Source organism: Rana temporaria, chromosome 5 (genome assembly GCF_905171775.1).
Source record: "Rana temporaria chromosome 5, aRanTem1.1, whole genome shotgun sequence".
Taxonomy (NCBI): domain Eukaryota; kingdom Metazoa; phylum Chordata; class Amphibia; order Anura; family Ranidae; genus Rana; species Rana temporaria.
The window spans coordinates 355287179-355302664 of NC_053493.1; the positions used below are offsets into that span (position 1 = coordinate 355287179).

Below are 15486 nucleotides of genomic sequence, written 5' to 3' on the forward strand. Positions count from 1 at the left end.
CATGCACAGTAGATTCACTTACCGGCAATGGCGGCAGAAGCACCTGAGAGCCGATGGAAACATCAGCTGCGGTGCCGACATTGCTGTACTCCAGGACAGGTAAGTGTCCTAATATTAAAAGTCAGCAGCTACAGTATGTGTAGCTGCTGACTTAAAAACAATTGAGGGGAAGGTGAAACTGCGCTTTAAGGTTCTCTTTTTTGCAACTTTATTAAACATTACAGGTTTACTTCAATCTAACATAAAAAAATAACTTAATTTTAAACTGACTTGGGGGCACAACCTACCCATTGGCTCTGTTTTACATCCAGGAACTTACCATCTGTATCATATGCACTGCTGAGAATTACCTGCTCATCTTCACGGCCATGACCAAGTGAACCTTCCAACCCACCTGACACTCTGGGTTCAGATGTCCTTGTAACACTGTGCAGCAAGAATCAAACTCAGTAAATGTTAGGTTCTGAAATATTTTACTTGAACCAAATAGAAAGTTATTTCACAAAAAGAGATGATAAATCTGCCGAGCCAGGATAACAGTGCCAACTCAGCAAACAAATTCCTCCCAAGGACACAAACAATGGTTCAGCAATGAACAATATTATATACATATATGTACTCTAAACTTAGATCCGAAGTAACCTCCTAGTGGATGTTTCCATTAGCTTCTTATGTGGCTATTTTGAGAAAGATGTAATCTAGCCTGCCTATGCTATCCTCTGAGTAATGACAAAAGAGTTCCACGTTGCAGATCTGATGTTCTTCGCTAGCTATTTGGAGCTTATAAACTGTAATCAGTTTGGTTGTAGATAAAGCAATAGATTCCTAGTGATGAAGATCTAAGGCGTCTTAGCACAGTGTTCAAGAAATGCAGTAAAGTGTTCTTGGGGTAAAGATGTCTGTGCACAGTGTTCGGCAATAGTGACAATGAATAGATAAAAGGTCGAGCAATTTGCTCTCTCACCAACGACCAAATCGATCCAAACTCTTTTGGACAGGAACACGTGTAGCAGCACTTGGGCAGCGGATCCGCTGGCTCAGTCTTCCAAAGAGAAACTTCCAAGAGATCAGATAGTGATGCTTAATTCAAGCCAAGCTGGCCCAATGACAGGCAGGCGATCCAAGTAATGTTAGCAACAGGATGTTCAACAGTGGATCACAGAGCTAGGCCCCTTAGGCCTCAGGGTGGAAGTAAGGCTCCGTGTGGTAGGCTGCAACCTCTCTCTCCCTGTTACACAGAGATGTCCGTCTCGTGTCAGGCCCAGAAGGGAGAGCGTTCTGCCCGGGCTTCTCACTCCTTTTATGGTCCCTCCCAGCAACCTTCATTTTACTGTGAAGATCCCTGGGATGCATAGTCTTAGGGTACATGGTTGCATAGTAACAGTCTGAAGAAGAACTATACGTCCCATAATTCACTGTGTTGGATGCACAGGTATGTGGTAACCGATTGCACTGATTACCAAAGGGACAAGCAATGTCTAGAAACACTGAAAGGTATGGTGCTTTCTGCTGACAGTCCATATCGCTACACATAAAATACATTATTTAAATTGTTGATACTCTTATCTTCTGATTGTCTCTGAATCAGATCCCACAGAATTTGGGTCAGTGTGATCCATGGTTCTAGTACCCCGTTTCTATATGAGTCTACTGCAGCTACACCTGTGTATAGGCAAGCGAGATAGGTTGTACAACTTAGAATCATGTCACCGCGGCCGCGGGACTCGAGGACCCGATTGCTGCTGAAGTCCCGCGATTGGTCCCCGGAGCTTCCCCGTTCTTCACTGTGGCGCTGTCATCGATCGTGTGTTCCCTTTTATAGGGAAACACAATCGATGACGTCACACCTACAGCCACACCCCCCTACAGTTAGAAACACAAATGAGGTCACACATAACCCCTTCAGCGCCCCCTTGTGGTTAACTCCCAAACTGAAATTTTAATTTTCACAGTAAACAATGCATTTTTAATGCATTTTTTGCTGTGAAAATGACAATGGTCCCAAAAATGTGTCAAAATTGTCCGAAGTGTCCGCCATAATGTCACAGTCACGAAAAAAATCGCTGATCGCCGCCATTAGTAGTAAAAAAAAAAAAAAAAAAAATGCATAGACTTTTAACTCTTCACATAATCCTAACAAGCAGTGAATAAACTTTGAAGCAAGTCCTCAGTGACCTCTGTGACAGCAGACACTGTGGAGCAATTTAGCTTCAAAGTTTACAGCAGCTCAGCTCTTCTCCTCCTCCCAGCAGCAAATTTACAGCATTCCAGCCTTATAAGCTTTAATCTAAAGTGGAACTCCAGGAATGATCTTTTTTGCAAAACTTACATTGGGCCAGCTTGGCTTGAAGTACGCATCCATATCTGATCTCTGGAGAGCCACTGGGGATGTTGAAAATCACTGTTGTAATCTGCGCTTTATGCAGTGATAGCTGTGATTTTAAAGTGCTGCTCTAGCAACTTTCCCTCTGCATTCTGAACGCAGGGGGGCACTTGCCCACTATTTAGAAGACACCTTTTATTTTTTTAACAAACAAAAAGGCATTCTCTAATTAGGCGGAGTGGGGATTGTGATGTCACTGTCCCTCCTCTCCACCTCATCCAATCAGAAAACTCAGACCCAAATTGAATGACATCCCTGTTTCTATTGTGAATTGCTCCTCAGTAGGTCAGTTAGGGCTTATTTTGAATGCGTTTGTTACCCCAACACTTCATATTCCTGATATATGGCTGCTGTACCATGTACTTGTATAAGAAAGTATCCTGTTCTCTTTGTATTGTTTCCTTTGTGTGAAATCCCTGGTTTTCCTTTCAGTCCCTCTGCTTTCCTATTTAAAACTGACTACACTAAGCAGGAGAACACAATGTGGTCAGTTCCCTAGCTATGATGGGTGCTCAGTATACTCCCCTCCAATGATCAGATTTGTCCTGACACACCCTCACTGCTCAGTCATTCATTGGGAAGATCAGTGCAATGCCGCTTCTCCTCCCCCAATCTCTTATGCAGTTGAGAACAGAGGGAAGGAGATCACTTAAAGTGGAGGTTCACCCAAAAAATGAATTTTTAACATTACACTCAGCCGAGTTGTCCTAATGACAATCGGCTGTTTTTTTTCCCCGTACATACCTTATTTCACCGCCACTTCCAGGTATGTCTTCTGCGGGACTGGGCGTTCCTATCTGATTGACAGGCTTCCAACCGTCGCATACTACGCGTCACGAGTTGCCGAAAGAAGCCGAACGTCGGTGCGCAGGTGCCGTATAGAGCCGCACCGACGTTCGGCTTCTTTCGGCTTCTTTCGGCAACTCGTGACACGTAGTATGCGACGGTCGGAAAAGTTCGGCTGACCTCGCCAAACCTCGGAAAGGCTTGTGAACGGAGTCTTTCCCAGGCATGCCGAGGTCAGCCGAACTATCCTCGGGCCTTTCTGGCCATTTCCGAGGCTCTCCGCCGCCCCCCGCCTCTGGCCGCATGCAATATTTCATGCCATTGAAGTCAATGCGGAACTAATTATTTTCGTTTTTCATTGACTTCAATGGGGAAGCTCGCTTTGATATGCGAGTACTTTGGATTACGAAAATTCTCCTGGAACGGATTATGCTCGTAATCCAAGGTTCCACTGTATAGCTATACAATAATGTTTTGCCTTTATTTCTATTTTAAACTGAATGGATTGTTTTACAAGGTGATCATTTACAATCACTTTAGAGGTTATGTAATGCTTGCTTAGCTTATGTGAATATTTAAATGTCCATAACCTGGAAATAACTCCTGTCAGTCAATGAGCTGATAATGGTTTTCTGAAAACAGTTTAAGCCCAGGTTCACACTGGGCTGCAGGAGTGAAGCCGTGTGAGTTTACCCCCGCTTGTCAGTCCTGATTTCGGCCGCGATTACAGAGACATCTGTGCAAAAAGTAGAACAGAAACTAAAGAGTATAGTTAGCAATGTTATTTGTTCAATAATAACTTAAAGGGTCACTAAAGGATTTTTTTTTTTTTTTAGCTAAATAGCTTCCTTTACCTTACTGCAGTCCTGGTTTTATGTCCTCATTGTTCGTTTTTGCTCTGATGTTGCTGTAATTCTCCTCTTTTAATGACACCTTCTGGTTGTCTGTTTCCTGATCACCACAGTACTGGGAGATTCTAGTTTCGTTTTCAAACCAATACTGCTCTATGGCACTGTCCAGCACAGATACAGCATAACATGCTAAAACGAAACTAAATGCAAAAACGAAACTAAAAAACTACAGGTACATTATATGATTGATTTTTATCTATTTTTAATCGTTTTTAAAAGGAATCAGTTAACTATTATGTCTCTATACCCTGTAAACAGTCATTTCAGCAAAAAATATTTTTCCTTTAGTGACCCTTTAATGTTCACATAGTGTAGTGTGTTATTTATCATTTTAACCACCTTGGAAACATTCTAAATTTCATGTACAAAAAAATAAGCTTTCTACAGTTCTGATCCTACCATTGGGAGACCAACAAACATTGAGAGAGTATGAAGAAGTGGTTTATAATACCATTAATTGGCATGCAGCCAGTGCCTTATCTAACTTCAGGGGCCACAGAATGGCTTCCACCAGCTACACCCACTGTTCAAAAGCATATTGGTAGATTCTATATATCTGATATTTTATTATAGTTGCAGTAATCGCAGATTATTCTTTAGATCCTTTGGAAGATTAAAGGGTCACTAAAGGAATTTTTTTTTTAGCTAAATAGCTTCCTTTACCTTACTGCAGTACTGGTTTCATGTCCTCATTGTTCGTTTTTGCTTCGAAGTAGCTGTAATTCTGCTGTGATCTCCACACTTCCTGGTTGTCTGTTTCCTTATAACCATCATACTGGGAGATTTTCATGGTGGTCTAAGCTGTCATTACTGTGTGTCTAAAACTCCTCAGAACCAATCAGATTCATTTTAAAAACAAAACACTGCCCTGGATTTGTTGTTTTTGTTCTGTGAGTCTTCCCGACTCACCTCTCACCCGGAAATTCATGTATGTACCTTTAAAACCGAACGTGAAACTAGAGGCACATTATATGATAGATTAAATTCAATTTTTAATCATTTTTAAAAGGAATCAGTTAACTTGTATGTCTCTATACCCTGTAAACAGTCATTTCAGCAAAAAAAATGTTTTCCTTTAGTGACCCTTTAAAGAACTTCCAAGCACAATTTTGATTCATCCCGCAACTTTCAGTACTTGCCAACTCGAATCAGATGTTTTATGCAGCCTAAACAATCTGGCAGGAACTAGAAGGGGACGCATTAAAGATCTATTTTTGCTACCTACTTGAACAGTAGCAATTATTAATGATGCATACAACACAAGAAGAACAGTTTTAGGCTATATTAATTCAATTCCCTCTTTAGTTGTCAATGTGGCTTTGTTTAACTCAATATAACTAGACCAGAGGACACCTGGAAGGTTAGTTCTGGATAATTGGTAGGTAGCTTAGAAGCTATTTGTCTACTGATTGTAGCTGTAACATACAATTTCAGGTTGTCCACTCTGGTGTACCAGAAATAGTCTATAGAAAGCCATTGTTTTCAGTTTTAGATAACATAGAATAAACATAGAATAAAATACAAATAGTTTTAGGAAAAAATAGGTAATGGTTTAAAGTTGTTTTCTTTTCTTTCTAATGCTTATCAGATACACAAGGGACCATCTCTCTAAAAGTGTGCGGATATTACCTTTTGTTTGTCGGCAGAACAAGTTTACCCATTAGACAATTTTCCCTTATGTCCTGTTCTCTTGACAACTCAAAAATGTTGAATTTCCCTACCCTTTATGTATTGGAGATAATGGCCACCCATAATAAGGATGACTCTCGTCTGTGATTACACAGCAATAAAAAACAAACAAAAATTGTAACCCTTCCCACCCATGGCATGAATATCCATCGAAATTCACAAATATTCTTCCTAGCCTTGATATAGAAGTGCGCTTCCCTGGTTTGAGGTCAAGGGTCAAATCCGAGTGCTCCGTGGACCACAGGTTGAGCACCTCTGTCTTAAAGTGTTACTAAACCCACAACAGTAAAATCAGTGTGTATATGCAGTAAAGCATGCTTGTTATACTCACTGTGGAATCTAAGGGGCTAATCCGCATTGTGTAAAAAGATTGTTAAATCCTGTCTTCTCTGATCTTTCCCTTCTTTCACAGTCCCCAATCCATCTACTAATAGTACAGAGTTTTTCTGGGGGGATGGGGGGGGGGTGATCAGCACTGGGCCAATCAGCACTGTCCAGACAGAGGCTAAAGGGTCATGCCGCCTCATAGGACAGTCAGAGGAGAATGAAAACTCATCCTACAACCTTTAACCAGTGCTTGGCCAGACACTGATAGAAGTCACAAGACTGCTATATCCTCCTGATAAGAAAAGGTATTTAGCAGTTTATATTTACTAAAATAATTGCATTTCCATGTTCTGTGTATTGTGGGAGACCAGATAAAAATGAATGGTACCATTGGTACAGTGAAATATGCAAGGTGCTCTTGCGCAATCACTAAATGGAACCTTACCAAATAGCTGCAAGCATCGATAAGCTAATCCGTGCCATAAAAATAAATGTGTATAAAGAATGCCGCTGCGCTATAAAAATAACTAAACTTAAACTAAAATAAATAAATACAATATTAAGTGTAGCTATGTGCTTAATAAAGTGACAAGTATATCAAAAGTGATCAAGTCCAATAAGTGTGTGTATTCCATGCAATATACACACAACACAAAAGTGGCTAGTGTCTCTTCTTTTGGTGCAAAAAACACACAACAAATATTTGGTGACTTCTTTCTTCGGTGCAATGACACCCCTGTGCTCGATGGCCATTTCCCTTAAAGCTGTGGATCAACAGCATAAACAGACATAATTGTTGGGCATCCCATAGCTAAGCTGGACAATTCAATAGATCTCCCAACTGTGAAAGCAGTTCCTTTTAGCTCCCTCTGTGCCCTGCCCCCGAAGACAATTTAAGGGTGTGCTCACTGAGGATGGTTGGGACAAGCAAGATGGGGCTTGTTCCTAATACAGTGGAACCTTGGATTACGAGCATAATCCGCTCCAAGAGATTGCTCGTAATCCAAAGCACACGCATATAAAAGCGAGTTTCCCCATAGAAGTCAATGGAAACGAAAATAATTTTTTCCGCATTGACTTTAATGGCATGCAATACCACATGTGGCCAGAGGTGGGGGGGGGATGGAGAGCCTCGGAAACACTCGAAAAGGCCAGAGGACAGCTTGGCCGAACTCGGAAAGGCTCGGGAATGGAGTATATCTGAGTTTTTCCACGCATTTCCGAGCGGCTCTGATCGGCTCTGCCCCAGCACCCCCCACCTCAGGCCAAACGCGGTACTGCACAACGCTGTAGCTTGAATTCTGCTCGTATTGCAAGACAACACTCGCAAACCGAGTCCAGGCTTTTTAAAACAACAGTGCTCAAATTGCAAAACGCTTGTTAATCGCGTCACTTGCAATCCAAGGTTTCACTGTATCCTGCTGCTACTGGAACATGATGATTTTCAGTGGTTACTCAAGGCTACAGCCCTTCTGACAGAGAATGTCTACCAGAAATTTGGCTAATAGAAACGTGCATCAAGAATCGCTAATAGAAATGCGCATGCATGCAGAATTCTCGGCAGAATGGTGACTAGGCAAGTGCAAGCGCACAGGAATGTGCACGGGTGTGGACGCAGGAGCACGGGAGTGCACTCAATGCATGTTGGCGCCTGACGGACTGTTGGGGCTCCTGCTTATGCTCCAGTGCTGACTGGTCCTTCAGCTGTTTTCTGTGTCCTGCTATTAATTTGCTTGTTCCCTTGTTGCTGACTTGGCTTGCTTTTGACCTGAACTTGGATCCTGCCTCTGCTCTGTCGTGAGTTCCTGACTCTGACTCCGTTCTTGTCCACATCTCTGTTTTATGTCTTGGTACCTCGCTGCCCGCCTGATGCTGACCTTGGCTATCCCTGTGACCACGCTGCTGTTCCCACCTCTGCTCTCACATCTGATTCAAGTGCCTATCTGGCTGTCATCTGCATCAGCTCTGCTCATCACATCGAGTTCCTGTTTCAAGCCTGCTATGAGCTCTCGCATCTGGAACCCACAGCCTGTGTGGAGTGCCCCTTTAACTTCGGCTGGATCAGCTACTGTTCCTGACCTGCTGTTCTGCCAGCCCGACAGAGGTCTGCATCTCCTGCTGCAAGCTCTCCTATTAATACCTAGGGGCCCAGAGGTCTACCTCATCATTTCAGTCTCCGTTCAGCCTTCCCTGGGTCCAGAGAACTGTTTTGCAATCCCCAGGGGTCTAATGGAGAGCTAGCTGTGACACTTTAAATGCATGTCTCAGTCATGAGAGCAGGAGCACCAGTTCAGGTGTTGTTATATACTTGCTGCCATTTTTCATAGACTGTAACTTCTACTGTATCTGGCCTGCCACTGGGGGAGGACCAGCTTACCGGTAATCAACACAGTGATCTAGGATGCTTCCCGGCAGGGGTCAAGTCCTGGGGAAAAAAGTGTGGGAACTCCCACCCAAGATCCACTCCCCCACCAAAAAAATGATACGCTCATATGCAAAATTACTAAACCGCATGTTTTGTTTTGTTTTTCGATCCACTTTAAGCAAGTTCTTTCTAAATCCGGCGATAACTCGCGGCAGACCTCCGCAATGTCTCCTGGGAACAATGACAAAAGCTCCCAGAAGACATTGCGGCATCGAGGAAGTGACGGAATACCCGCACACTACCCGATGAATCCATATACAGGAAGCGGCCAGTAACATAGAGGATTACTAAGGTTAGCCTGCCCCTGACAGTGACTCGAGCTGGGCATCGCCGCTTAGTGAAGGATTGGCTCGGACGGCTCGGCTGCTCTCGGCTGCTCTAGTCCTGCAAAGGGAACTGAGTTCCTGCTGTGAAAAAAGTGCAGGGACTCCGTTCCCATGCGTTCCCGCTGGACTTGAGCCCTGCTTCCAGGGCTCCATGTTCTAAGATTTTCTGGCACAGGTAACATTACCTCTAGGCACCCCACTAAGGACCTTGTACTGTAAGTATCCCTCTGGGGACATTGCAGCACCACACATGGCAGATCTAGAGGTTCAAATGCGCTGGGCTAGGGAGCTTTCAATCAGCTAACAGCTTAAGGGGGATAGTCTCTCCTCAAAATGGGAAAAGCCATTCCCCGGTTCTCACAGTCCTTACCCTGGGAATGTCGCTGGATGACCATTGACCCCTCCTTAACCAGAGTTAAGGATTAAGCCTTTGTCCTGTACTGTACTTCAAGGAAGGGATTTTTCTGGTAAATGAAAACCCCCCTTTTTTTTTTTTTACTGGAAAACATATAAAGCACCCAAGAATTTCACTCTGAATTAGCCTGATTAGCTTCCTTATGCATTTGATTCAATGTGATGTTGACATATGAATTTTAATGTATTTATAGCACTAATGAGTAAGCTCTGAATGCCACTTTTACACTCAAAAGCATTATCCCTTGTGCCTAATTAAGTTAACAAATACCAGCACAACAATACCAGCACCTCTTTAATTGGAATTACATAGGGGGTGGGCACCGACCATGTAAGTTGAGTATTGCATATTAAATGCTCTCCCTTTGCAAAGAACACGGTAACATGGAATTTGACCAGCAAAGGTTGACTTTTACAACTCGAGCGATAAGCATTTTTTGCTGGTTTAGACTTGTACACATGCAGAATTGAGCAGTCGTAATACTGTACAAAGTGTCATAATAATGCCTTTTGCTGTTAGTAGCTTAGAAAAGCAGCATTTTTTTCCACAGAAATAGTCACAGATTTTCTGGCATTGTAACATAACTGACTCTTTTGCCGCGTAACGGTACACACGACCGTTTTTCGGGTCTAGAAAAAACAACGTTGTTAAGGGTCTAAAAAAATCAACGTTTTAAGGGTCTAGAAAAAACTACGTTTTTTTCAACCCGATCATTAAAACGGCCTTGCCCACACGCGATCGTGAAAAAAAAATGCTCTAGCAAAGTGCGGTGACGTACAACACGTACGACGGCGCTATAAAGGGGATGTTCCATTCGGATGGCGCCACCCTTTGGGCTGCTTTAGCTGATTTTGTGTTAGTAAAAGACGATTCGCGCTTTTCTGTCTGTTACAGTGTGATGAATGTGCTTACTCCATTACGAACAAGGGTTTTTCCAGAACGAGCGCTCCCGTCTCATAACTTGCTTCTGAGCATGCACGTTTTTTTCACGTTGTTAAAGCCCACACACGACCATTTTTTACAACCTTAAAAACGACAACGTTAAAAACGTCGTGAAAAAATAGAGCATTTCCGAAAAAAAAAATGTGCACATTTTTTAGATCGTGAAAAATGCTCTGGATCCCACACACGGTCGTTTTTAATGACATTTTAAAAAAACGTCATTTTTTAGAACCCGAAAAAGGGTCCTGTGTACGCGGCATTTGTTTTGATAATGTAGACATAGGCGTGCACACAGGGTACACTCTAATCACCCGAAGTACATTAGCATTATCCAGGGGCGGCACCAGGTGGGTGGTTGGGGGTGCCAGTGGCCAGTGTAAATGCCCCCATTATATTAAAGACTAGATTCCACAGTAGGAACACATTACATTCCGTATTTAGGGTGTAATATAATATGTTCCCAATCAACTGTCTCCCCCCCACCAGAGCCTCCTCCCTGTGACTGCAGGTGGCATTCATGTGTGTTTAAACTTTGCACTGTAATAGGCTGCGCACACCTATGAATGTAGAACATATTATTTTCCTGCTATGTATTTCATGTCTCACTAGTACTGCATACTGTTACTATATTACACTATATTTATTTTTCAGATTACTTCTCACATCATTTGGGGGAATATGAAAGTGTGCTGGCAGCACTGGAAGCCCTAAACCTCTCAATACTGAAGGCTATGGACAAAACAAAAAAAGTAGGAAAATTGTTTATTTCTTCAACAAAGTAGCCACATGCAGCCCTGTATTTGCAGTTAGTGTGACCAAATTAAGCATTGGTTAATATGTGTGCAGTGTGGTATTTAAATTGTTTGTTTTAGTAGGAATGGTTTAAAACCCATATGAAGTTGTTTTTTTGGGGGGGTTTTTTGCTGTATGTGGCCCTCTTTGGTGATCTTTCTTAAAGAGTTGTCATAGGAGCAAGTGTTCTCATTGGATGATTGTTCCCTCACCTCTTGCTGATGACAACATTTTTGGATTTTCCATCTTGGTGACATTGGTCACTCACCAGTACAATTAGAATCTTTCCAATGGGGACACAGACAAGCAATAAAACCTTAACACAAGTTGTAATACTTCCTTAGGCTAGGTTCACATCTATGCATCTGTGGTTGATGCATTTTTGATATTAATTTTGCGGTTTTTCATTTGTGTTTTTGATGCATTTTAATGCTTTTTGCAATTTTTGGAAGGTATTGATATTGCTAGGAGGTGTCTGTTGTCATGCATTGTACATGCATTTTTGATGCAATTTCATTGATGTCTATGCAGCCATAAACGCACCGTGCTTCATGTATTATTGTCACTTCCCCTTCCCAAAAAACGCTTTGCAGAAAACTGCATAGATGTAAATGGGACCTATAGGAAATAAGGTTAAATGAATTGTAGTGCTTTTCTTTGGATCTGCAAACACGCTAAAAACACATAGGCCCGGATTTTTAAAGCACTTACGCCGACGTATCTACTGATACGCCGCGTAAGTGCACGGATGCGCCGTCGTACACGGATGCGCCTGATTCTGCAAATAAGATACGCCTGAATTTTGGCTTCATACGTCCGACGTAAGTTTACTACGCCGTCGTATCTTGGGCGCATATTTACGCTGGCCGCAAGGGGCACTTACATTGATTTACGCGTCGAATATGTAAATGAGCGAGATACGCCGATTCACAAATGTAGTTACGCCCGTCGCAGTAATCTACGCCGTTTACGTAAGGCGTAAAGTTAAGTCTCATAAAGCAGGTGTAAGTCATGTTAAGGTATGGACCAGGGAACAGCCGTCGTATTTTACGTCGTTTACGTAAGTCGTACCTGAATGGGGCTGGGCGTAGGTTACGTTCACGTCGTAGGCATTGAGCCATCGTATCTTAGGGAGTATATTTGACGTGATTCTGAGCATGCGCGCGCATGCGCAGTTCGTTCGGCACTTCATTTGCATGGGGTCACGCTTCATTTAACTGGATCACGCCCACTTCCTTCCTACTTTGAATTAGGCGGGCTTACGCCTACCAATTTACGCTACGTCGGCGCAACGTAGTGAGCAAGTGCTTTGTGAATACTGTTCTTGCCTCTCTATGTTACGTCGGCGTAGCGCATATGTGATGGGCTACGCCCGCACAAATGTACGCCGATCTACGTGAATCCGGGCCATAGATGTGAACCTAGCCTTACTGCGGTCTCACAGAGAGCCCCGAGCCCTGTACTAACAATCAGGACCTGATCGCTGTGATAGCTTCTGATTGGCTCTCAGTAATCAGTCACTGTGAAGCCCCCCCCATGTTTTCTCTCTCTGATCTGATCTCCTGAATAAGATCGTGACAGCATGTGGATAATTTTCCCCGCCAGGGGTCTTTTTCTCTGTTGGATTTTGAACACATATGCCTTCAGCGTCTTAAGGATCGTCAGTGTTTCTCCCATATAGGAATTCCCCATGTAAATGTATAAAACACTGCCATAGTGAAGTACTGTAAAACGTGTTTAATAAATAAAATAAATTCACTTACAAAAGAATGTAGCATATGCGCGTATAAAAATGTCAATCCGGCCGGCTTTAAAACTATTCCGCCTGTCCTTCCGGGATGATATCGTTCTCTTAGTTGGTGACGTCAGCACGCCGCTCCTCCCTACACCGTTTTGTCAAATGTTGACATCTTCCAGGGGCACAAGCGGTGTGCTGACTCACCGCTGTATATACTACACAGTGGGAAACGCCCTGTTCAGAACTCCAGGAACTCCCACCGATGATCTGCCATATTTAAAAGGGTAAATTAGCCAGTACTGCATAAAAATGCTGGATGCAGTGATCTCATGGGGGGAAAAGAAACACACCGCTGCTGGCTTGAAATAGGCTAAAAAGAGACACAACCCTCTGTCAGATAGAAGCGACTCCGTAATGCCTATATATAAGACTGATTGACACCTATCTCAATCAAATTATATCTATAAAATGTAGGACTTGGCTAAACATAAATCAGTAAATAATCCATGCAAATAGCCTGCTCTTATGGCAAAACTCATCATTAACATATTAGATCTAAAAATGCATCTAAGATAATCAGACATAATATTTAGAGAAAAGAAAAAAAATATATATTGTATATTAAGAAATAAAATAGAATAAAATAAAATAAAAGACAGCTTAATTTCTCAGATTTAAGAATGGCCTATAAAGGCACAGCTGTCTAATAATACATGCATCCATCCATAAAAGAAAAAGCGATGATAGATGTAATCGGCCGATGATGTCAAGCGGCACATACACACATTCATCGTTATCTGCGAGGTACCATAGGAGGACACCAAATTCCACATGATTTGGAGAACGATATGACATAGCATCCCCGATACCAGTAGTATTGATTACTCAAATTATTATTATGTTTAAAACATTGAGAAATCAACTTATTTTGAAAACACCACCACTAATGATATATGGGTCAGAAATGTGGGTCATTCCCACTAAAACGAAAAAATGAATGTAAACCACTCTCAACATAGCCAACTAAAATTCAAAAATCGTAAAAAAAATTATCTCCACCCCTCATGGGTGAATGGGGCGACAGTAAGAATTGGTTTTACTTTTGCAAAAAGTAATATAGGAGTAACCGGAATTCTGAACTGGTTCACATTGTTCATAATCATGAAAACAGTACAAAATAAAAGAAGGAAAGAAAAAAAACACCTAGCATTAACCGTTATCATTAAATGCATTTACATCTGTGTCGATGTTTAAACCCTAAGAAGTGTAACATCTTACACGATATATCCAAGCCATCTCTAGTTTTGAAAGCTCTCTAACTAAAGAACTCCCTCTCCAGTATGGGTCAAATTTGTTGATTCCCAAAAACAATGTGTTTGCTGGGTTGCGCTTATGGTGAGTATCATAGAATTTAAAGACTGAATGGCTAGGGAAACCAGATTTAATATTAGCGATGTGTTCACCCAGTCTAACCTGCATGGACCGTTTGGTCCTGCCAATGTATTGGAGCCCACAAGGGCATTGCAACAGATAGACTATACCCGTTGAACTACAGGTGATGAAGGGATCAATAGTGTGTTCCTTAGAGGTGCTGGTGGAAAAGAAGGACTCTGTCTTTTTGATTTTAGACCTATTCAATTTGCATACAGTTGTTTCTGAAAAAAGGAAACCTTTTTGGTGGGAGGGTCTACTATGTTGGAAGCCACCCTGTCCCTCAAAGAGGGAACCCCTCTGAACACAACCCGAGGGTTAGCTGGCAAAAATTTGCTGATAATTCTGTCATTGCCAAGCAAGTGCCAATGTTTTTGAATAATTTTCTTAATCACATAATGCTGTGTTGAAAATGTGGTAGCAAAAGGTAGCGTAGGTCCCTCTTTCCTTTTTTGAGGGTTAGTGACCAAGAGTTGGGATCTCTCCATCTTAGCCACTTCTTCCATAGTAGCTACCAAGGACTCTAAATAATAACCCTTCTCCTGTAGCCTGGTCTTTAATATTCCAGCTTGAAGCCTATAGTCCTCCATTGTAGTGCAATTTCGTCTCATCTGGACGAATTGACTTTTGGGGACTGATTTCAGCCATGAATCATTATGGCAGCTTCCCAAAGGTATGAATGAGTTCCGATCCGTTTGTTTAAAATAAGACTTTGTTTTAAAGGAACCATTCTCTATTGTTATTGTTAGGTCCAGAAAATTGATGATTTCCTGACTGGCCTCATAAACAAACTGAATTCCTCGGTCATTGTTATTAAGAGAGGAAAAAAACTCTTCCAATATGTGTTTAGTACCACCCCATAGGAGGAGGACGTCATCTATGTACCTGGCCCACCTAATCAAGTGCGGGCTCCGGTTCGCATAGACCACGTCCTCCTCCCACTTAGCCATAAACAGGTTAGCCAAACTTGGGGCATATTTGGCCCCCATAGTGACTCCTCGTATTTGGCGATAATACTGATGGTCAAACCAAAAATAGTTATGGCCTGCTGCATAGTCCAGCAGGTCCATAATGAAGTCCCTTTGTTGTTCAGTAAACTCAGAGATGGTATCCAGATAATGTTTGACAGCTGAAATAACCAGATGGTGTGGTATTATAGTGTATAACGATGTGACATCGGCTGTCACCATCCACATTTGTTCCCAAAGTTCCGCTTGATCATGTCACACATTGTTGGTTCATACTGTGTGACAGCATTCCATGTCATTTTTGTGCTTTTTATGATATTGCATTTTTCAAGTTTTTGTATTGTGTCTTTATT

The 15486-nt window shown here is 42.2% G+C and overlaps 1 protein-coding gene across 1 annotated transcript in view; it reads left to right on the forward strand.

Moving 5' to 3' along the window:
- Positions 1-15486, forward strand: part of NECAB1 (N-terminal EF-hand calcium binding protein 1) — a 281474-nt gene that overhangs the window by 129237 nt on the left and 136751 nt on the right. Inside the window, exon 5 of the mRNA XM_040354611.1 lies at positions 10856-10953. Within this exon, the coding sequence (XP_040210545.1) occupies positions 10856-10953 (98 nt within the window). The remainder of the gene's footprint in view (positions 1-10855; positions 10954-15486) is intronic.